This window comes from Leiobunum rupestre, chromosome 8 (genome assembly GCF_980474605.1).
Source record: "Leiobunum rupestre chromosome 8, qqLeiRupe1.1.hap1, whole genome shotgun sequence".
In the NCBI taxonomy this organism is placed as follows: domain Eukaryota; kingdom Metazoa; phylum Arthropoda; class Arachnida; order Opiliones; family Sclerosomatidae; genus Leiobunum; species Leiobunum rupestre.
In genome coordinates, this window is record NC_143391.1 from 29,683,943 (window position 1) to 29,708,897 (window position 24,955).

At 39.5% G+C, this 24,955-nt stretch overlaps 1 protein-coding gene across 1 annotated transcript in view; it reads right to left on the bottom strand.

The window, feature by feature from the left end:
- Nucleotides 1-24,955, bottom strand: part of jeb (low-density lipoprotein receptor domain-containing jelly belly protein) — a 102,517-nt gene that overhangs the window by 17,067 nt on the left and 60,495 nt on the right. Inside the window, exon 2 of the mRNA XM_090155763.1 lies at nt 2,974-3,134. Within this exon, the coding sequence (XP_090011889.1) occupies nt 2,974-3,134 (161 nt within the window). The remainder of the gene's footprint in view (nt 1-2,973; nt 3,135-24,955) is intronic.

The following is a 24,955-nucleotide window of genomic DNA, read 5'->3' on the forward strand; positions in this document are numbered from 1 at the left end:
TTTCCGCTCAAAGTTTGATCCAATCAAATGAGAAGATGAGATATTTTCTACTTGACGTATACATACGGCGATATACGCATCCTCGATTTTTGATCTTCCGCGAGAGACAAACAAGATGATGAAGATATTTTTAAAACGTTTCACCTCTCGGTTCGGCACCCTAACTAACAGTAACTTTAATAAAATAAATTATATAGGGACGCACCGATATGGGTACAACCGATATATCGGCCGATATTAACAAAGTTATCTATCATAATAGTAGTGTATATGATAAAATCACGCAATGTCATACCATTTTATTCAAATTTTTCACGAAAAAAGTTTGCGAGAGCATATCCGAATATGTTTCTTTTCATTTTACTTGATACATATTTTCTATCACAAATCGAATATCGTTGTTTTTTATTTGTTTACACTCGTAATCCAATGTCTAAAAAAAGGTATGATCTAGCTACTGGAGTCTGGCGTACGTGACGCGGCCAATCGAATAGAATATTATTAGTTAGTTAATCGATAATTTTCTTATTATGAAAAGTTTTTCCTGAAAATATTTTTCTGCCAATATCGGCTTCGTTTAAGCCGATATTATAAAAATAGGCCGATAAAAATAAATAACAATGATGGCTACAGTAAAATTTTGTTTACCCAAAAAGTTTCTCATATATTTGTTATATTTATATTTTCGTACCTTTTTTATAGTTAGCAACAATAATTTAAAAAAATAACTGTTGTTTATCTCGATTTTTATAGCCTCGTTAAACCAGTGGTGGCAGAGTGACATGTTTTTGAGGGAGGTGGGAGATGCAAAGTCGCACGAAGATGAGCTTTATCCTGGCTCTGGGACATTTGCTGCCGGCGCTCCAAAAATTTGTTTTTTTGAAATCGTGAAACGCCTTGGATTTAGAATAATATTTATTTTTATTTTTATTGCATTTTTGGTGAAAATATTTACAAAGTTACAGCAAGAATGCCTTCAAGTGCCCAAGAAGAAGGGATTGCGGGGATTTTAAAACCCACTCTTACATACTTCGTATTTCTAGGTTATTTTATTTTTATATTTAAATAAAAAACCGAAATTGCTATTCGCTTTTTTTTTTCGACAAAATGGGTAAGTGAAAATGTTTTCATTAAAATTTGGGGGTGATAATGAGTGGATGCTGTTTTCAGTCAAGGAAAATTGATAATTTTAAATCGTTGGTTATCTTTAATCCGAATCGCTTAGATAATGTTATTTTAGATTTTTCTATATATGATTCGATTTAGCGGGATTGGGTGACGTTAGTACACGTTACTTTTTTTTAAAAATTACACTAGGTGTCAGCTAGGAGCAACAAACACAGCACCCCACACAAGGAGAACGCAACCCGTCAAAAGTCGTGCATTTTCTTGCGTACTGTTTTCATTGGTTAGACGCTTTAGCGCCTGCTGCCGGTGGAAGGGGAAAATTCGGAAATTGTCTTCCCCCCCGTCCGTAAAACGCTCAGCGTAAAGGCTCGTCCAATGAAATTTGTTTAAAGGATAGCTGCGTTCTCCTTGTGTTTGTTGCTCCTAGGTGTCAGGGTGTTTTTCGTATTATCAGGTATTTGATATAGTCTCAATTTAGCACGATCTTAACATCTCCACGAGGAGATAAATTAACTTATATCGTTTGTGATATTTTGATCAAAAGTTTCTAGTCCCTCTACAGAGTTCTCAGTCCACCTGGATCCTCATCCTGAAAGCGAGCTAAACTACAATGACGACAAAGTTGGTAACATCAACATCTCCCACGAATTGCGACCGAGGTTATAGTCTAAAAAGGTCGGCAGGATGGAGAGAGGGAGGGGTCAGGAGACTAGACAAGAAATAAAAATATGAGCGCGTTGACGTCGCGCCGGGGCGGTTGGACCCCCGGAAATCCAAAAGACTGCGGAGGATGTATCGCGCGAGGCCTCTTTCCGAGCGGCCGCGTCATGTTTCGGCCCTTCGACCTCCGCAAAATCGACGACACGGAGAGAAAAGAAGATAAGTTTTTAAAGGCGATCGTCTCGCGTTGAAGGGCTTACCAAAAGATGCCCAAGAGAGGAAAAGCGTTACCCATCGATTCATCAACGCGCCAAAAGTGACGTCTATAATCATCTTCCCCTTGTTTCGATCTCTTTACGAGGGCTTTTCTTCGGATTTTTCCTTCCTTCTCTATCCATCCACCTTCGCCTTAATTTTTTTGCTTTTAGAGAAAAAAAACGCGTTGAAGTTTCGACGGCTACTACGATATCGCGGCGAGGTTAGGAAGGCCAAACTTTAAAGTCCGTAGACGTTCGCGTTCGTAAGGGCAGTTGCTAAACGTCCGTATTGTATGTAAGATTATCGGAGGCTGGTTGAAGGCGCCGCTCGCCTTTCTAGAGAAGCGGAAGACGAAGATGAAAAATGATAAAAGCGTAGAACGAACCAGTCAGATAGCGAAACTAAAGAGTGTTTTAGTCTCAGGTAGGATAAAAGTAGAGCTATAGTCTAAGGAATATTTTTTAAATCAGTCAGTGAATCGTCTTTTTCCGTGGTATACTACATCCGTTAGGTTTGGGAATAAAATATTGCTTACCGTATAACCATAAGTCTATAATATAGTTCCGTAAGTTTGTCACTTTGGGGAATATTTTACTGAGAGCTAGTAACGGAGTGACGTCATCACCAGAAGAAAATCTCCCCCTAGCGAGGCGCTGTCAAAGGCTACTTGTGAAGCGTTAGCGGATGCAGTCTGTCTCGTGAATATCTCTCAGTAAAACTTTTGCACGTGAAGAATAGGAAGTGGCCCACTTATGTAAAATATTATACACTTATGGTATAAAGTATCACGCTTAGCTTCCACCAGCACGCGTAAAGGCACGTCACTCAACTTTCAGACGTACAAAGGTGTTTAAGCGCGTAAAGAAAAATATTTTGTGGGAGGCTAGTGGAAACCAATCCAAACACGCGCGATAGATTCTCACTCACCGTTTTATAGAACATGCACGACATCCGATCCTCGTCCTCGGCGTTGGGACAATCAATGAATCCATCGCAGAGTCCGTGGTCGTCGATGCATCTGTATCGACCTTGACGATCCGGCGAAGGACACGCGAAACGATCCATGCCATCATCTCCGGGCGCACATTCTGACAAGAAAGAACGTGGAACAAAATTATTTTCAGCTCCTTTTCTTAAAATCATTGGGTTTAAGCTTATACGACTTATTTAGCGACAATCCACGACCTTCACGTGGTACTTTCCCCCAGGATCTACTATAGTTTAACAATAATAAGGAATACCATAAATCTATAATTGTTCCATATTTTTGTCACTTTGGGGAATATTTTACTGAGAGCTAGTAACGGAGTGACGTCCTCACAAGAGAAAAATCTCCCCCTAGCGAGGCGCTGCCAAAGGTCAAGGGGGTCTCGATCAAGAAGATGTTTGAAAAAATTTCTGTACGAGTTAAAATTGATGACGTCACCCAGATGAGCCTCCGTTGATTTTCAATACGATCTCATCTTGGTGACGTCACGATTTTACCTAGCAACGCAAAAGTCGTAATATTTTGATAAAAAACCATGCGATCGAGGCAACCTTATAGTTCCTTTTTTACGAACCTTGGTCAAAGGCTACGTGTGACGCATTAGCAAGCGGACCTTTGCGTGTGAAGAATAGGAAGTGTCACACTTATGTAAAAATATTATTTACTTATGGAGATACGAGATTTCCTCCATCGTTTCAATAAACTGTGACCTATGAATATCTCGGCTGTTGAAAGGAGAAACTTAATAAACGGCAATTTTGAAAGTTTAGACGTAAATTCGAGAATAAATTACCTACTGTAAAACTTTCAACCTGCCTAAGACCTTCGTGGATGAAATATACCAGTTAATACTACTTACATCATTGTAAGAATTAATGTTAATCAAAGTAATGGGGTGGCTGAGTGGTTAGCACTTGCGCCTCACAGCAAGAGGAGCCGGGTTTGATCCCAGACTGTGGCATTGGGTGAAAACTGGGCACCACACCTTCCGCGTTGAGTTTGCAAGTTATCTCCCTACTGATTAAAGCGGTTTTCCCCCGAGTTCTTCGGTTTCCCATTTCCATAAAAACTTGTAGAGGAAAACGGTAATAGTTAGTGTAGGGAGCTGTTGGCTTGAAGGGCTTGCCACTACCCTCCTACGCATTGTAACCCAGCCACCTGAATTATTGGCTTTAAAAAAAATTCGCTTGATGACTTAGGTCTATGGTGGTGCCTTGGGTATTAGCCCAGCTGATTATTATTATTATATTGAAACTGAAATATCCCTTTAAACAAATGGCGTTTACTAGTTTTTGCTAGGACAGCCCAAAAAAGTATCAACAAAAGACAATAAATAAGAGCATATACGTTCGTCTTTTCCCTGGAAGAGATCTCAAGCTTGTGGCTGTGGCTGACCACCTTAATTCGTGTACTGGTCATTTTATCCGCGTATTTTTATTAGAAGTATAAAATATAACTCTTTGAGACATACATGTTATTCTCTCGCAAATGTTACATCCGCTCGCTAATTTTTTTAAATACATACATACATACATGCATACATATCAAATTGCTCGAAGCATTGCGAGTGAAGACACGGCTATAGACCAATAATTTAAATATCCAATGTTATCGGAATTAAGCCTAAAAGCTTTCGCAACTCGAAAAGGCGTAATATTAATACGATATTAGGCATACGTTTTACGCCACTGTACTGAGAATAGGATAGGAGGGGGCACCATCTAGTTGAGGTTTAACGCACCCTACGTGAGAGTGGAATAACGGGGGTATGTCGTCGGAGAGGAGAGTACAATGCCCACATTTTTACGTTCACCCGAGCTTTAATTAATCAAACTGCAAACTGGGGTCCTTTGCCGGAAAATTAGGCGGCCTTTTCGGGGAGGCCCGAAATAGATTCGTACGACGAGTTACGTGAGAGAGTAAGGAATAGCGTACGCCAACGCTGAGTGGCGGACTTGGTTGGGAATTAGCGTAATAAATTAGAATAACAACTCGCAGCGAGAACAGTCACGCCGCTTCCGAGTCGGACAGGAATTGCTCCGTGTGGGGACGCTGGATTCTCAATTCGAATCACGCCCGAGGAAGATATTATTGAGAAGCCCCCTTTTTACAAGCCTTCCCCCTCGATCCAGGCCGATTCGTACTGCTTAACGAGGCTACAGGTCAGGTGCGCGAATAACACGACGTTTCGTATTTAACCGTGGAAAAATGCTCGTTCATTCATTATCTCAATTTTCACTTTATTTTGGGATATTAAAGTATTAGAAGATTGCGGGAAGGAAATTTACAGTACATGTAGCTTACAAATATTAAATTATCAATTTATTTTCAGGTAAGAATCTTTGCGGTTTGATTGTATAAATTAATATTCACATTTTCTTTCGAAAATCAGATGATATTTCTAGTAGATACTTAAATGTGGGGTGGCGGAGTGGTTAGCACTTTCGCTTGGCCTCGCAGCAAGAGGAGCCGGGTTCGATCCCAGCTTGGGGCATTGGCTGAAAACTCGGAACAACTCCTTCCGCGTTGAGTTTGCAAGCTCTCTCCCAACTGATTAAAATGGTTTTTCCCTGAGCTCTTCAGTTTCCCCGTCCATAAAAACTTGTTAAGGTTAATGGTAACAGTTAGTGTAGGGAGCTGAAGGGTTTGCCACCACCCTCCTACGCGTTGTAACCCGGCCACCCGAATTAATGGCTTTAAAAGTGGCTTGATGACTTAGGTCTATGGTGGTGCCTTGGATATGAGCCTTGCTGATTATTATTACATTTATTTATGTTTTAGGAAAATTAGGCTAAAATGGCAGTACTCCAAGTTATGATTAGATAAATTTACGGCGACTATTTCAACACTCTTGGTTCTGGTATGGTTAGTAACCCGACAAAATGATGGCAAAAACGGAAATACTTTAAGGACAGTCCCCGAGAAAGAGACATTGTGATACTTGCGGTGCCAAGGCAACTTTTACGCTTGAAAGGGCGGCGCCTGTCAGACTAGCCCCCCCCCTCGCGACCCCGACCGGGGAGGGAAAAGTGCAATTTTGGGGTTAAGGCCCCTCGTCCCCTCGGCAATGCGTGGAGATCGTTCTCGCGCTCTCGACAATCTTTCAATGCCATACGCGGTGATCAGTCGAAATGCCGATGGAGCAGACTTAACCCTCGCTTCCGCCCGTCTTTCCACTGACTTTCGGTCTGTCTTAGCTCCCTCTCGCTGCCCAAAACGCAATCGTAAAATTGTTCCACTCGCGTCTGGAATACATTATTATTACAGCGATTGTAGTGGTCAAATTTGGCAGGCGTTTGTCGAAGTTACAAATTTTACAAACAATTATCACATCTAAATACGACAAAAGGTATTTCAAAATTTGGCCTACTAGCGCCTGTAGAAGTGTTCTACACGCTCAACACTAATGTTCGCGGATAAGTTAATTTACGAGGCTTTCCGTACTAGCGCCATCTCTATTCGATATATTGTAGCTCTGAACATTAAATATCCTAATGCAACTGATGCCTACCGTCATTTACTTTATAGTTTATCTATAGGGATAGACTTATTCTATTACTAATGTTACGCTCTTGAAACATGTAATTTCACAGGTTCCCGCTTGATTTTTAAAAATTCGTTCGTTTCGGAAGAAAAAATGGATACTATTAGATCCGAAAATATGCTTTATAAATAAGCAAATTTTTGAATTTTACGACTATAGGCGGAGTTATAAGGTTATCTAAATTTATAGAACTCCGGTAAAATGTTAATTTCGGGCCCCCATAGAGCCCTCACTATTGGAGATAAGTATACATTTTAAGGGTGAAATATATCTGGTTTGTTCCGAATCGGGCCCCGAGGCTGCACAGGCCCCGGGAAATTGTAACATTCAATGAAAATTAGGAAATCTAAATTCAGAGATAAACGAGTATTAGCCAGAAAGGATACTATAGACAAACATTAGACGGCTAAAAACGCTAGTGAATAGATTACTTAAGGTAATGAGCTGGATGGCAAACGCAAATTGGAAAAACACAGGAAAGAAATCATAGAAGCGGAACATCAGACGTACTAAAGTGAATTAGTACATATTCCCGGTCGGTTCGTGTAACCTTTTTCACTCGTTGGTATCGTCACATTCGAAATGAGTCCCCGGGGCTTTTAAGGGGCACCGGCCCGCCAGAGAGAGCTGGGAAAGGACTAGCAACGTCCACCTTCTCGAATAATTTCTAAAGGATTTTAGTGGAAATTTAACTCATTTATCCACGCTCGGTGAAAATAAACAGTCGTTTGAAATTCTCCGAGTGCGTCAACCAGTTCTCTCTCATCAACTAATTAGTTTAGCGGAGGTAATTTTTGGGTAAACAGATACGAACTTTGACTAGCTCCGATCGTATACGTCTCCTTTCGCGTTTGATAAGCGGGGAAAAAAACACTAAACAAATTCGAGTTTCATTCGTACATCGACGGCCCGCACTTTGCTTATTAAACTCATTACGGACGAACATCCTCCGCAAAATATTCATTGATCAGCCTAACGCGGATTTCTCCACCCGTTTTATAGGGTGGGTTTAAGCACTCTAAAATTTAGGGCTAATAACTACAATTAAAACGATTACCCTATTATTGAACGTCAATTTGTTTTAAAGAAAAAGGTACAACAAGGTTTTCTCAAATATTTTTTATATTAAATATCAACTGTTTCTCTAGAGACTGGAGAGACGACACCAACGATTTAAAAAGGGTGACCTCTTTCTCTAGAGACTGATATCCGGAGGGACGACGCCAAGATTTAAAAAGGGTGACCTCTTTCTCTAGAGACTGATATCTGGAGGGACGACGCCAAAGATTTAAAAATGGTGACCTCTTTCTCTAGAGACTGATATCCGGAGGGACGACGCCAAGATTTAAAAAGGGTGACCTCTTTCTCTAGAGACTGATATCTGGAGGGACGACGCCAAAGATTTAAAAATGGTGACCTCTTTCTCTAGAGACTGATATCCGGAGGGACGACGCCAACGATTTGAAAAGGGTGACGAGGCGCGTCGTGGAAAACGCGGAAATTCTATTTAGACGACTCCAGCACGATGTTTTTTCAATTTCAATTTGTTGTCCGGTTCATTACCTTAAGCGCGAAAATTCTTAGCGAGATACGGCGACGCGGACGAGCGAATACACGGTCATCCTGTACGATTTGTAAGAAGCGTCGAAAAAATAATAAATCTGGCAGCACGAAACTGACGAATCTAAAAGCAAATTGAATCACCTTACTTGGCCCTAGCTGGTTTTAAAATTGGGAAACTGCTTGGCTAGAAGCGGACCCTGAGGAGGACTCGGAGAAAATTATAATTAGCATAACAAAGACAACGTCACCGAGAGACAATCAGCTCTCGAAGAGAGAGAATTGGTACGAGTTTTGTGGACGTAGGAAGTAGATGGCGCGCAGTCTGCGGCGCCTCAACCATTCCGACGAGCGGTGGTCTAAAATTAACTCGCCTCTTTCCCGTCTCTTTGTTTTGGGGAGAGCCCCGCGGGCTGACGAACAAATTTTCTGGCTCGATTAAAAAACACAATGAACTTTCCAAAAATGATGATTTCAACTAGGCCTCGGACTTAGCGGGGAGGGGGGAGGAGGGGAAGAATTTCAAACTAATTTGAACACATCCTTCCTTTCGGGGACAAACCCGCGCCACACGCGTATTCTACATTCGCGAAGTACCATTCATTCGCGGAACGAATGAAAACCCCAGTCACTCTAAAAAGAAGAGTTTTAGCGCTTAACAAGCAACGCCTAATTAAATACGTGTAAAATTATGGGATGGCAATATGGAATTTTAAAAGGAAAGTGCTCTTAATTAATTATTATTGATAATAATAATAACCAAAATCTTGCCCTCGGATGCAAATTTGTTTATTTGTCTTCCTAACTGATATAGTAGTAGAAGAATTAACAACTCCATAATCCGGAAATTTAGTCATCTTTGATGGAACCTTTTTTTTCTATTCGTCAGCCAAAATCAAATTTATCCAATCCGATAATAATCGGGAAATATTGGTTGATGTTGCTCAAACCGCGCAAAATATTCCCTCTGGAGTCGGAGCGCGTGTTTTTAATTGTCAATATTATGTTATTTCATATTATTTAATGAAAAAGCGTTAATTTTAATTTTGAAATTTACCAAATTGCGGCACTGGTAAATATGTACACTATACTCTCCCCCTTTTGAAAAAGCTCGCGAATCATATAGAGCTCTTAAGGGGTGGAAGGTGCCAGAGCTATAGAAACTCCTCATATGTAGAATTTGAAAGGGTATTCTAGGTTTTCTCTATAGAGGCTATAGAAAATTTCTTATAGAATATCATCGAAATCAACATGAGGATTGGGTCAATTCTCAATTCATTTCTATATGTGTATCTATAGAAATCTGAAGATATTTTTGCCTTTTGGTCTCTAGAATTGTATGACTTTTTTTCGTAAGGGTATACTTATTAATAATGTGGCACTTATGCTTATAAGAATACCGGGCTCATCCAGAAATACGTCGACCAACGAAAAACATGACGCATCTCGGCGGTAAAACGTCAAGCGGAAAATTGTTAAAGATAATACAGACCTCGTACCCTAGATTCGATAACAGATAGCTTTCCGATAGACTGATTTGTAACGAAGCGATGAACCCATTTCCGGCACGAGAAAAATCAACCTCCATCGGGTTACTGTAGTACACTAGCTATAGTTGGTTACCATGGTAACTATGGAGCTTAATTTTTCGGAGTTACGGCAGGAAGTGGGTAAACGCTGTTGATAACGCGCGAGGCAGTGATTTCGAATCTAGGGCACAAAATCTTCATTCTCATTGATGTCACTTTAGAAGTTCTGACATAATATTTTGTATTTCTGATACAAAAGTCTTAGAAATTTATAAGCGTATTACGGGTATAAATATTAAAAAAAAAGTTTGAATACATTTAAGCGAGACTTAAAATATTAACGAAGAAATATATAGAAAACATTTTGTACCAAATATGGAAAAAATCAACTAAACAGCGACTTTTCGTAAACAACTCTTGTTCGTAGTTTTCTCACGAGGGAATACTTTGAAATATTTTGTACCACTCCCCATTCTTCTAAACTCGGACTCGGTATAACGCTGGTTTTTTCCGGAATCGCTAAAAGAAACGCTTAACAATTTATTTTCCAAAGCCTCGGTCTTATTTTTAGCAACCCACCATTATTTATACATATAAAGAAAAGGCTCGGAAACTTCAAAAAAATTGAAAAACGCAAAAATTGGCCCGCGGCTTGTAAGGAAAACTGCAAAAGCACCACTTATTTCACTCATCACATCCTTTTCTCTGAAGTCAAGCGATCGAAAGTCGAGAATAAAACCAAAAAACCAAAAACAGAAAAGAAAACCGTTTGATTCGCGAGGGCAACTCACTTTCAAGATTTTCAAAGAACTCTCATTCCAGGATGGGTACAATTGATTGTTAGAAGACTCGCGTAAATGAAGTGCGAACTATAAAGGAGGGAAATCATTTAACAGGCGGAATATTTGTCACAAATTCCTAATATTTTCAAACATTTCGTTTTAAAATGACCAATTTTGGACCCGATAGAACGAAATCATTATTAAATATCCATAGAGTCATAATGTAATTTCAATAGAGAAACGAACATCTGGAGGTATAATTAATAATTAGATTTATTTAGCGTCTGACCGAAGATCATTTATGGTCAACGGGATTCGTAATTTTACGCTACTATAGGAATATAGTCCTCGTAGTCATTAGGATAATTTTTTAAAAATGGGGTGACGCGACATCTGTTGTCAGTTTCTATAAGCTTTGAAGGTGCTCCGTAAATTAATATTTAGCTAAAATAATAAATATGTTACGAATTATTATAAATAACTATTTTTAAAAGGCACCCTAAAAGTTTACATTAACAGATGGCGCTACAGAAATCCATCACTAAAAACATTGAAGTCTGTACCAATCTTAGAAATAAATAGTCGATACACTACTATTAGCAGTACTACCATGTGTAACATACTAAATCGTAAGTGAGCCTCTGTACAACATTTCCATAGAAAAATGAGACTCGGTTTCACACGGAATGGAAAATTCGTACACTCTTTGTGCTATTGAGAACGTTACCATGGAAACGAAGCACGAGCTAAGCTATAGATTGCTTAAGCCAAAAACGCGATTTCAAAATCCGTTTCCCATCAGAAAAGTTGATGACGCGTTTTTCGTCACGGAGTTGTAAGTGACCTAATTGACGTCATAGCCCTGAACAAGGTCTCAATAAAGAAAATGCTTTTATGGCATATTTACGAGTGATTTTGTTAAATATGGTACTAGCAAGCGAAAAATTGCGCTTAAAGGGGAACGGCCAAGCTTTTCCAAATATGGCCTTATTTCCGTATCAAAAGATTAACAAGACGTTCAATATACTAACACGTACCTTTTTTTGTCTTGAAAAAATAGCTTTCGGCCCAAAAAGTTGAAACGAAAAATAACGCCAGGTGTTTGGGTTTGAATTATCGCCGCCATCTTAGGGGCTGCCGCCAGCGCCCCTAACCCCGTATGAGCGATTTGCGAACTATCTTAACTTTTAAAATCGCGCAATTTAGGCTTAGGTCTCTTATAACTGGAACGAGCGGCGCGTGCAAAACATTTTTTTTGCGTCTTCAGCAGCGCGCGCTTTTACGTTGTTTTTCCGTCTCACCGACTTTTCACCAGGTGTCGCGGCGGACCCGCGCTTTTCGATTTCCCGAAATTTCTTTATTTTATTAAAAATTAACAACTCAATATTTTTTGACGCGGTTTTCACCATAAATTTTAGTTTTTAATGGGCTATAGGGCTATCTAACTGGTTAAACCTTGACCTTTCACCATAAATTTTAGTTTTTAATGGGCTATAGGGCTATCTAACTGGTTAAACCTTGACCGTTCCCCTTTAAGAAAGCTTATTTCTGGGACTGATATACGCTCCTCCGAAGAGGCAACTCGACTATAAGCGGAAGATTGGAATGCAAAGAACGGGATATTCAAAGCGAATTTTTTGAAACGGGGAACTCGAAGCCTTTGTTATAGATGATTCAATAAACGGTCGAGAGGGAGAAATATACAAATGTCCGATGTGAAGGTATCAAAGTTGTCAACGCCGTGTGTTCTCCCCTCTGCTATAGTATTTATATTACGAGAAAGATAATATTTGGCCAGGCTAGCTCTATTCCGTACATAGCTATAGCCTCTTTCTATCTCCCAACAAACATGAAAGAGAATTTTCAATGAAAGGGCGTCGTCATCGTACCATCGAATTAATTATTCGGTTTGTTTACGTATATTACGACACTGCGGCGAAAATTTGTGGATTATAGAATAGATGGATACGCGCCGATCCCACGCTGTAACGTAGCGCCATCCGTAGGTTCATTGCCGAACTACTAATTAGCGAAGCTAGAGAGACTCTCGAACAGGGTCGTCTAGAGATGTCATTATGGAATTTTGCCCGCTATGACGAGAATTCGCGGTTAGGGGGAATCTCTACTATGTTACTAGGGTCAGTGGCAATGTACCCCCTTTGAAATTGGAAAGGGTTGCCAAATTGGTTTGAAAAATGCGCCAAATTGTTTTAGAAGAGGCGCAAAAACCTGCCGATGAGGGGGGCGCCAAATTTAAAATCCAAGCTGTACCCCCCTTAATCCAAAACGCGCCTGACTAGGGTATATCTCCCAACGATTTTACACTTTTCGCCTGTTCTCGGACTAAAAGTGTACACTGTTAAAAAAAATTGTTCTAATTTGAACAAATCGCCGTTCAGAAGGTTGTCCCTGTAACAGAACGCCATTTGGTTCTAATATGAACCAAAAATATTCGTTCGATGAAGAACGATGGTTGATGGTTCAATATTGAACTTAGATGTTCTATATTGAACAAACCTTCTTTGTTCAAATTAGAACGTTTTGTCGTTCGCGGTGGAACGCTTTGTCGTTCGCCGTGGATCATTTTCTCGTTCGCCGCGGAATGCTTTATCGTTATTCAATACAAAGAGTACATAAAGTTATTGCTTCAAAACTATAGCTCATGTCTCCTGCCGGCGGTTCACCATGCTAAATTAATAAAAGTAACCTAACCTAACCCATTGCCCACCGAAAAGGAAAACCAGGCCTAAAACTAGATTATTTGAATTTAGTTCCAACCTCAACTACATCCATCTTATTAAACTTAAAATATCTACCACGAAAGCGATATGCGTAAAATACATAAAACCTTTTCATAGCGCTAAAGATTTCATTCTATTCTCAGCCTACAGGCCGAGAACTGCTAACAAACGATTTTAGAATTTATTTTTATGCTGAAAACGTCAAACCAAATTGCAGTATATTACGAAATATTTTCTGTAAATTTTAATTCTAGAACTGGGGCAATTACATTTCCGAACGAATTTCGCTTACCTTGCCAATCAAATAAAAATATCCTTAAAAAAAACGGTGCGTGTCCTATAAATTCGGACCTTTCACATCCCTTTTTCGTTTTCCACTTCGTTAGGACACGGAGGTTATTTATATCGTTATTTGTGTAAAGATTATTTTCAATAGGAGGGGTAGTTTCTGAGAAACAGCGTTACAGACCTAACGCCATTTGAGTCGCTAGTGAAGGAGCTATACGCTCCAACAATGAAATTGAATCTTCGGTAAATTTCCAAACACACTGTACATACAACTACAAAAACAACTTCATTACAACATGTTCTATAGTCAGTTGCAGGCTAAGAAAGACAAAATATATAGTACAGTCGGCGCAAGGATACCTCAGACCATTTCCGGCCAGTCGACCGCGCGTAATTTAAATTTGACCACTTTACGGTCAATTTCAAATTTCGTGAGTTTCATCGTTTTTTCGCGCCATCTAGGAACCGAAATAGGAATCTATTTTTTAATTTCATGTTGTCATGAGTTTCATTACTGAATGCAGCTAAAGAAGGTTCGATAATTGAAGCTCCAAATATTTTAAATAGCCCAAGAGGTTTCTATAAAAAGCATGATAAAGGTTTATTGTTAACAGGTAAAGATAAAAATATAATTTTAAACGTCTATAGCTCATTAAGACAACGTTACCCCCAAGAAAGCGTGGTAACTATTTTAAAAGAAACTGCCGATTTAACTGGTAAGACGTAGAAATAAATTTACAAAATTAAATAATTATACATACTATTTTAAATTTAAGAATGATAGGAATGCCTTATCTTTTAAATTTGCTCGCCACCACAATTATGAAATTAAAAAATAAAGATTCCAATTTCGGTCTCTAGATGGCGCTAAAAGACGACAAAAAGAGCAAAATTCAAATTTGACCGTAAAATGGCCAAATTCAAATTTCGCGCGGTGGAATGACCGGAAACGATCTGAGGCATCCTTGCGCCGATTGTACTATATATTTTGTCTTTCTTAGCCTGCAACTCACTATAACTCACCCTGTAAATAAATTACTACGAGTAATAGTTTAATCAACCAGTACACTAACTTAAAACAACATAATAATGTACGAAAAAACTACCTATAACAAAGCGTACTCTAAACTTTACTTTTGGCCATACGAAGTTTTCCGCAAAATAGTGTCACACTTATTTGTTACTTTTGGTCATACGTTGAAAGTGTCATGCTAATATGTTAGTACATGTACATGAAACTAATACAAATAAATCCATATAGGATTGTGTGTAAAACCTGTTCTAAGGGGAACGAATCTATTCTATTGTGTAGTTTACAAGCCTTCCTCCAGAGGGCGAAAGAGCATTCGTTCTTATTTGAACGAAATAAAATATCTTGAACACACCGTTCTCTATTACATACCTTTAGAACGCTATCGTTCATTTTTGAACAGACTGTTCTAAGTTGAACGTCTTCTGAACGAATTTTTTTAACAGTGTACTCTTTTTACCCTAAAACGAACTATTCGCCGGTTCCGTGGCTGATAATTACTTTACACCATAAACTATTCGTCTGTTCCAGGATTTAAGGCTACTCTTATTACTCCTTCTGAAAAGGAGGTGTAAAGAGGGTAAACTGATAAAATTGTCTGCTTAAAATGGCCACGGGCAGCCATTTCGGGAAAACAATTTTACGCCGACTCAAACTATTCGCCACCGCAGAATCGGAGTAAAATGACGTAAGTCCGTTATGACGTCAAAAATTGAGAGAGGGGAGAGTTTCAGAGTGGGTTGAGAATTTCCTTAGTTTTATCTTTAGACTCATTCTAAATTCGGAAAGCGGAGTGACGAAATTGGAGGGATCCTTACGTCGATCGATTAAATTCGGATTCTCCCGTTGCCAAAACTGATCGCTGTAAAAGGCGTTGGAGGAAATATAGGCCCTTAAAAGTGGCCCGTAAATAAGTACACCGTTCGAATGGAGGATTAGGCGTAACCCCGGACAGTCACCCTCTAAGGTGGATCGCCAACTTCCTTCCGGCTGTAGGGCTGCCGCTCAGTTTGGGAGATCCAAGTTTGGATTAGAAATGCTCATTCAATCTCAGCCGAGCGAATACGTGACCACCATTCCGAAAGACACGGAACTATCAGAAACTCTTCTCATTCTTTACGTAATATCATAAACATAAAGAAAAACGTTACTCTTTCTTAATCAAATAGGAAATTTTTATCTTGTATTTTGACGTAAAGACAACGCCTTGAGAGAAAGTTATATTATTTGTAATTTTAACGTATAGTTTAAATCGTTATTTTTTTTATCTATATAGGCTATTAAAAATTAAATGTGTACGTATTAGCGGTATAGGAATACGCTATCTAAGAGTATATTATATACTTCTGATACAATTCATTTGTGGTTATGGGAAGTTTGTTACGTTGTAGTCGTAAATACGGGTGGAGGTCTTCTCCCTGAACACCGGTGTTTGGCGGTTGGAACATTTCTACAGGGGCGTGTAGGTCAAAAGTAGAATAGAAAACTTAATAATCTGGCAGACCAATAAAATCCTATCCTAGAACTAAATAAACTCGGTTTTTGGAGCGGGGAAAAACAAACAATATCTGATTATTAAAGAGTTTAAACAGTTTACGACTGAGACTGAACGTTCAGGCTAACCAAAAGGCGTAGAAACGATCTCGAAAGCGTACACGTTCTCGCTCGGAAAAGCGTCGCTTAAACTGCCCGCTAACCCAGGGATCGAGTCTTATCAAACGCGCACTATCGCGAACACAACACAACCACGTATTTGGTGCGCCATCAACGCAATTAGCTCCGGGAAGACGAGAGAGCGAGGTCTTTCCAATTTACGTAATGAATTCCGTAAACAGAGACCGTTCTCCGTCGGATTCAACCTTCGCCTTAAGCCTCGGCCTAAACAACCCCCAAAATTGTCTTATTTATCGCCATTACTATTAGGACAGTTCTCTGTAGGCTACGAGAGGCTACTCACCTCGGGTTGGTCGTCGGGGGGAAAAAAACTCGCCTATAAACACAAAGTGCGCGGAAATCCGCCCAGAGATGGCGCGCGTGATCCGAATATCGAAATTCCGATTATTTCTTTCGAACGACAGTGGGGCCCCTAGCAATATATTGATGGCTATATAAGCTATTTTCAACCCGCTATTCTCTCTCGTCTCTTTCAGCAGCGAGGTACGGACCTTAAGCAGTTGATAAAGATCGTTGGCGTAAGGTTTTTTCATCTTTTTCTTTTACCGCGTCTTCACTCTCTCTCTCTCACTCTCTATTACTCTCAGTGGCCGCTAGAGGACGCGCGCTCGGAGCCTCTGAGGGCTAAGGCGACGGGGTTGGCTCTGGCCGTGAGCGAACTGCACCAGCGAGGGTCGCCAGGGGTTTCCTCCAGGCCCGCTAAACTTAGCTCCCCTCGTAAGAATAAGATGTACGCTTTTGAATTATTCATGCGGGGCCTCTTTAGCGAGCCAGAGAGCCGTTATATAAAGAGAGCGAGAGATGGCGCTGCTAGGTAGCGGGCTTTATATGGAAATGAAGATTTTCCCGTCCTCAAATCCCCAGCGCTCCGGCGAAACTTGACGCGTCTATGGCGGAATAATGCGCGCCACAAACCCCGCCGTGTTCGTCACTCTTTTACATACACTCGTATAAATACTATAGCTAGTAGCCGCGAGCCGTTCTTTCATCGCATTACCGCCGTGTCTGTAACCCTTTATTTGACTTCCCGCGCCCGAGTTTGTCCGCGAAATCGTCTTAAAAATCCCCGTATAATCTCAAACTCTCTCGGACACCATACTTGAGCCACCAAAGTATCTCCTGGGAGTTCGTTACAAAAACAACAACGCCGATTTAAAGAAGCCGGCAAACATGTTTTTTTTTATAGCTATAGATGGTTAGGTTTACCCCTTTGCAGTTTTGCTCAGAAGTTCATTTCTTTGATACTAAATTTTTGATACTCCAAATGTAGGTATATATATGTATATATTCAAAAAAGCTAAAACGTATCGAGTTTAAATATTAAATTTAACAAATCGGAAATGTGAGGTATATTCCGCTCTCAAGATGAAGAAAAAGAAATAACGCGAAGCTAATTCCAAAGTTCAAATAGATTTTCCCCGAAGATATGATAAAAGTTTCACTTCATCCTACGCTCCTGTAAGGGAATAACAAATACTCAAATCCGATAATCGGAAGACTGTGCTCGAGAAAGCTTTCTATCCGGTGCCCAGAAAATATTCAACGTATATTACCAACATATCTCACATGACGCGACGTTTAAAGTTTTATAAAGTAAAATTTCCGACCTCCGTCGTTCTCTATTCGGATGAGAAATCGAAGGTAACGATATGTATTTATTATTCCGAGGCAGAATGCCAGTTTTGAGAAGGTTGTCGATGAAGGGGATGAGCTTAGCAGTGGCGTCACTAGGGTGTTTTAGGTGGCGCTTGAGCCACCTATAAAATTTCTAAAGCGCCACCTAAAATTTCCGAAAAGCGCCTCCTAAAATTCTCAATATTTCCAATTCACTCGTCGAAAAGTTTCTTCGAACTTAAAACTGGGCATAAAAATTTCATTTTTCCTAGTCGGCCTCAATGTTTCAACTTTACAAACCTTTTTGGGAGCCCCTCCCCTCCCCCATATTACTCACTAGGACGCCCCTGACTAGTGCTTATGGCTTAAGCGCCACCAATTTTGAAATCCTGGTGACGTCACTGACTTAATGGCAGACATAGTTGCTCTCCGAAATATAAATACATTCTAGTTAATACGGTACCCGAGTGCGACGAATCAAAACAGGGCCTTCCGTGTCCGAAGAGCTAGAGATTTTCTATTAAACCGCTGAGATAGAAGTCACTAATTATATAATAAATTGAGCCCTGAGATCGAATGACTGCCCAATATTAGCTTCGTTTCGTAAACATTGCGTTGGTTCCAGCAAAGTAGATTATACCAGGTATAATCGTATGACAATAATATCCAATTCTTTACAATAAGATCTCGAACCACCTGAAAAACTTGCTATGGTCGCTACCAGGGTGGGACTAGTCACGGCATTTGCATTTGACTACTAAAATAAAGGCTCTGACTACTAAAATTAATCGAAATCTGGGGGCTCACTAGTCAATTTGACTAGTGAAAATTTTACCTAAATATTAATAAATAAAGGCGAATATGGCGTATCATAAATTCATCATTCATCAATTCCATTTTATTTAAAAAAAATGTGATCGGCCAAAGTCACGTAACTCAAGTGATAATAATCTCCTATTTTAACTCTGACGGGTAAAGCCAAATGTTGGCTGTCCTTCTTGTTTTTATAGAACCCCCCCTTTTTAACTACACTAGTCAGTGACTACTAAAATAAATTAAGATGGGAGGCTCACTAGTCAGTCTGACTACTAAAAAATATATCCTTATGTCCAACCCTGGCCGCTACTGGCTTCCCTTTGTTGTGACAAGTACCGTCCTTATAGTTAATTTTAAAGGCGATAGATGGTGGTTCGGTTATTACAACACGCGTATTCATCGTCCTTTGAATTGCGAATATAAATAGCTCGAATTCGGGTTGGTAAGAAAAACATTCGTATAAATGTATTATTAGTTGAAACTTGGGTTGTCTAACGAATCGTAATTATAGAGACAAATTTAGCACCATTATCTCCTTTCTTTCGTCGTCGGTAGAGGGCGGAATCGACGTACCCCCTCCCCACACATACTTCTTCGATTCTTAAGGGAGCGTTATTTCATTAATCCTGATAATCAGGAGCTCACCCGTGAGATTTAAGAGAGCCGAGGTCGAATTCGCATTGGTTGGTAATAGCTTTCCATCGCGTTGTTTCAACAGGGTCAAGAGTGTTATATGGACGCCATAATAATGAAGCTATTTCGTTTCTAAAACGGGTTTTTGCGTCTACTTTCTTTATTAATTATTAATCATTAAATTTAACGCCCGACCGAACAACTCCAGAAAAACTTTATCAACACCGTTAATTAAATAAAAAGTAATAAAAGTTTTCGTTTGTTCTCGCTAATTGACGGCGTTTAAATATCACTGGTTTTCAACCCTAACAAAAAAACGCTACCATAGGCCGATACTAATTTTCGCATGCAAACTCTTTTTTCAAACTTTAAGCAAGTTTTGATATTTTCAGAAAGAGCCAACATTTAGTTTGCAAATCAAATACTAATTTGCGCAAGATTTTTGCAAAATTTTATCAGATATTGATAATATCAATTCTATTAACCTCAGATATCATAGTTTGCAAAAATATACTATTTTGCGCAAGGTTTTTGCAAACTTTTCCTATTATTGGTATTTTCAATTATATATACCTCAGATATCATAGTTTGCAAAAATATACTATTTTGCGCAAGGTTTTTGCAAACTATGATATCTGTGGTAATTAGAATTGAAAATATCAATATCGATGAAAAGTTTGCCAAAACCTTGCGCAAAATAGTATATTTTTGCAAACTATGATATCTGAGGTAAATAGAATTGGAATTATCAATTTCTGATAAAATTTTGAAAAATCTTGCGCAAATTAGTATCTGATTTGCAAATTATTGGCTATTTCTGAAAATATCAAAACTTGCGCATAGTTTGCTTCCCTACCATATTATGAGGTATGAACCGGTGGAAACTACTAAATTTTAACCCAGATTTTTTAAAACCACAATGACTAGAAATTACGCTAAAAAATCAATTATAAGAAAGTAATAAAACGTAAAAATAAATTAATTGCGCGTATTTATTAAAATTGATTCCAGAGTTAATTGATTATTGATTAGAATTTTAAAATTAAAATTAAGTAATTAAATATCCGTTTCTATTTAGATTAATTATCGAGTTTAAGTCGAGTAAAACATACCGTAAGGATTATTACTGAAATAAAAAAAATTAAGTGATTAATTATCCGTACCTACTACAATTAATCCCACAGTTTAAGAGGATTAAAATGTACATTATTACTGAAATAAATTAATATAAAGTAATGAATTTTTATCCGTTCCTGTTAAAATTAATTAAGAGGATTAAAATGCATCTTGAAGATTATTACCGAAAAAAATTAATAACTTTTTACAAAAGAACTTACTAGGGTATATTAATAACTTAAATAAATAAATAATAACGAAGATATTACGTAATATAATGAAATATGATACGCGCTAGTAAAAGGGAGGAGAGTACACGCGAGGGAAATTGAAAAACAAAAGCTTAGAGGAACATTTTAATTAATTAGGGCGCGGGAAATGAGAGGAGTGACTGGAAGTAGGAAGTCTGTATCGCGGAGAGAGAATCCCCGAAGGACGAATGAAACGGAGAACGTAGAGCGCCGTAGGAGCCGCTTTTTCTCTTTCATAAGACGACACGGATTGGCACTCCAGCGACGCCGGAGCGCAAATTTTAATTAGACCTAAAAGAAGGCGTTACTTCGCGAAAAAGACCGGGTGGGGTGGCGCTGCTGACCGCTTATATTTTCGCGTGACGTCACCATCCGTATCCTCCCATCGAAACTACGGAACAGATGTTTTCGAGGTACCCTCGGGATTAAGCGCTCATTCGAATAATATGATAATTTGATACTATTTAGTTTAGAATTTTTATTTGAGACGAAGATTCATTTACATATCTTCGAGAAAAGCGAGTACGAAATTGATTTAGTAAGATCATAAATATTTAATTTGTTTGCAATATTCGAATTAAATCATTAAAAATAACAGAAATAACGCGAGGTATACGCGGATTTTAGAATTCGGCGCTTCGGAGCAAAAATATGGTAATTCAGATTTCGAGATACTCGATTTACTAAAATATTTTACTTGAAATAATAAAAGGCGGGTCATTTTTAATTTTATATTAGCGTTAAAACGTCGTTAAAACGTCTTGTCACGTGGAAAACTGAAGAGCGAGACGATCGTGCTAATGGTCTCGAAATATCGCGGTCTTACGTAGCAATGTCGCGATAACACGCCCCTGAACTTATATAACGGAGAGACAACCCTCCATTTTGTACGCTTGACAAGCGAAACTAAAGCCAATGAAAGTAAGGAGGCATTCGCCTCCCTCCGCCGAGACACACTCGACGCGAAAAACAGAGTTCACCCGCCGAAATCGTTCGCCAAGTTAATGAAGCGCTTCGAGGGGATAAAAAACCAGCCGGGCCGCTCTCCTCTCTTCAGCTCTCAATTCCACATCCAACTAAGGCCGCGTCAGCCAACCGAGCGAGGAACCACCAAAAAAGGGGGAACCTTTAGTAACAACCGCTATTGTCGTAGGCATAGGCTCTAGCCTGGACAGACTCGCTGGTAGAGTACCGTATGAGCGAGGGCTTAGTTTGGCAAATGCTGGAAATGTACCGCCTATCCCTGGAAAATTTTCAGATGACACTGAATGGGAATAATTACTTATTTATGAACAGGGTCATGCTAAGGACCAAAATCCTCACGACTGGGACCCGTAAGTAGAGCCTAGCGTCGCCGATCCAACGCCGCCGTCGCTGATATTTTCTCTGACGCCGAACCGCCGCCGCCGAGTCATTTACTTTTTGGCGCGATGCCGATGCCGCCCCCTATATTATTTTGAGTTTTCGACGTAACTTTATTTTTTTTTCCTTCAAAAACATTTTGGATTTCTTTTTGGAATTTTCAATAGGGAGAGACATTTTTTTCCCTTCGCACCGCCGCCGCCGCCGCCGCCGCCGCAAAAATCAACGCTGCCGAGAATTTTTGAAAAAATGGCGCACCTCGCCGCCGCTGGTTTTTTTTCGCCGACCGAAATAAAATCGGCGCTATTCTCTACACATAAGCACGCTCAATAGGGCCCTGCAACGACAGGAACGCACCCTCTCGGAACTTCCATCAGAAGGGCCCGAGGTTACGTTATTTGTCCTGAGGGCCGGAAACTTTCTTAGCATACTTCTTACGCCATATTAGCGGTAGACGAAATAGCTACTTCTCTCCGAAATATATATTATGTAACGCGGTTAAAATGTCTCGAAACGTATCGAATAATATCGCGTGTTTACCCCGCGATGGATTTACAAGAGCGAGTGTTTCGGAAGTATAAAGGCTTAAAAATAGCTTTCCATTTACGGATAAATAGGCTGCGGATTCAATCGGGAAAAAAACCCGGCATTACTTTATCTTTCGGCAAACAGTGGCGTCTACGTCGGCAGCACTTTGAAAGGAAGAAACGGCTAGCTTGATTAATGATAAGCCGAGGATTGAGTGATCCGGCCCAATGAAGGAGGCTGAAACGGCCGTTGCATAAACGCTACGCAAATATAGAAATATTTCGAGTCTTAAACCAACAGACGATCCGCCGCGTTTCGAAGTGGTCACGTGACCCGGTCGTGGCCGCGTACGACCAAAACCCTTCGAGCCTCCTCGCCGCCTAGCGCTCCTCGAAACAATTCAACAATCGCGCGCCAGAGTGCCCTGTCTACGTTAGTAAATACGGGAAGATGGTTATATCAATGTCGTACGGATCTCCAACGTGGCTAACCTTCGTCCCTGGATTAGTTCAATAGCTGTAAAAGTTCCATCGCGTGAACAAGGAAACGCGATAAAACCAGACGGTTTCGTACCGTCCGAACACATGGAGACAGAGCAGAAATGAAAGAATCACCCCAATAATAAAACACTTCACTCACAAGGGGAGTACACGAGGTGTTTATTTCCGATTTTGTTCAAAGTCGGGGGTAATGTAGACCTATATGAGATATGAAATTTCCCAAAAGGAGACGTTGCACTACCCATTCGTTTTGCCATGGCAACCGAAAATATTTTTGACCACTTAGAACAAAAATTAGATTTTTTCCTTATTTTACCCAAATATGGATACAATTTTAACCCTAAAATGTTCCAATTCACCCAAACTTGATGAAATTTACCCATTTCGTGATTTTCTAATTTTTTAAAACCGAGAAAATCTCATGCTTTTTTAAAGAAGATTTTTTTATTTTAAGTAATCAAAATCATTTTTGGTTGACATAGCAAATCGAATGGGAAGTTGCAACGTCTCCTTTTGGGAAATTTCATATCTCATATAGATCTGCATTACGGCCGACTTTGAACAAAATCGGCAATAAACACCTCGGTTACTCTCCTTGTCAGAGCGAGAGGGAGAAATAATTTTAGAAAACAATTAAATTACGTTTTGCCCTTTTGAAAGACGGACAATTAAAATGAAAAATATTTCACAAAGGAAAGGAACACGTTAAAATAAAACATATAGTGTGTGTATTTGTACTTCAATCTATCCTATACACGTATTATAATAATAATAATCAGATAGGCTAATACCCAAGGCACCACCCTAGGCCTAAGTAATCTAGCGACTTTTGGGGTGGCAGGGTTAAATTGCGTGGGAAGGTGGTGGCTAGCCCTTCATGCTTTGCGAGCCAACAGATCCCTACTCTTTCACCGTTAACCTCATACAAGTTTTTACATCAGCTTAACCTTATACTTTCTCATTTCTAAGGTTAAGTTAATACTATAGCTTTTATCAAATGAAAGCTACTTAGGTCGTGACGAAAATGAAAGAGATTTAGAAATCCACTTCAATTTCATATCACAATTTTTTCCAACGAGATATTAGGCGGAGTATCCATTTGGTGTAGCGAAGAGCGTTTGCTAAAGCGCGATTGAAAGGAATACTTTAATCAGATTAGCTCCCTAAACCCGAAACCATCCACATTCGATCGAGCAAAAACTTCTTTTTAATTCCCCTTATCCTCATCTAGTTCAAGACGGCTTCGCGGTGAAACTCCCACCCGAAAACCCGCGATTCGACTTAGCCTAAATAAGGTATTTTTTTCGCTCTTAAAATACTTTCGTTCGAGCTTCTTCCACTTTTTCATTACGTTAATTTTTGGATAGATTGTTAAGCTTATATATTATTTTTCATTAAAAACCTGAATGCGATTATGAAAGGTGACGGGTTCCCTTTCAGCCGCGGTGAATCGCCCACATACACGCGCTATATTTTTTAAGCCCGATCTCATCTTTCTCGAACCCACGGCGTCGATTTCCAATAAAAAGATTAAAATTCGCACCTTCCCACTAGAAAACAAGTGGGTTACGGGAGTACAACGAGAGAGTTTCACCTCGGTCGGTTCGTGTACTCGTTGACGCTTTCTGACAACAACGACGACTAACGATATTCCATAATCTCGGCTCATTCGGAAGGCGTATATTTAATAAGTAGTAACGGTAGTTATTGTTTCCTCTGGTGGAAAAGGCGATTTCTATTGGGAAAAAGGGAGAGAAAAGCTCGTTACTCCTTTGGGATCTTTTTTTAAACCGAGTTTTTAATTTTAAACTTTAAGAACCTTATATTGATCTTTGTGATTAAATGAAATAAGAAACCCAAATTTGAGGAAGATGGGAAGATAAAACGAGGTTAACGAGTAAAAGAAAATCCAAAAACTGGTCAAAATATGTGTACAGCTTACAGCTTACAGAC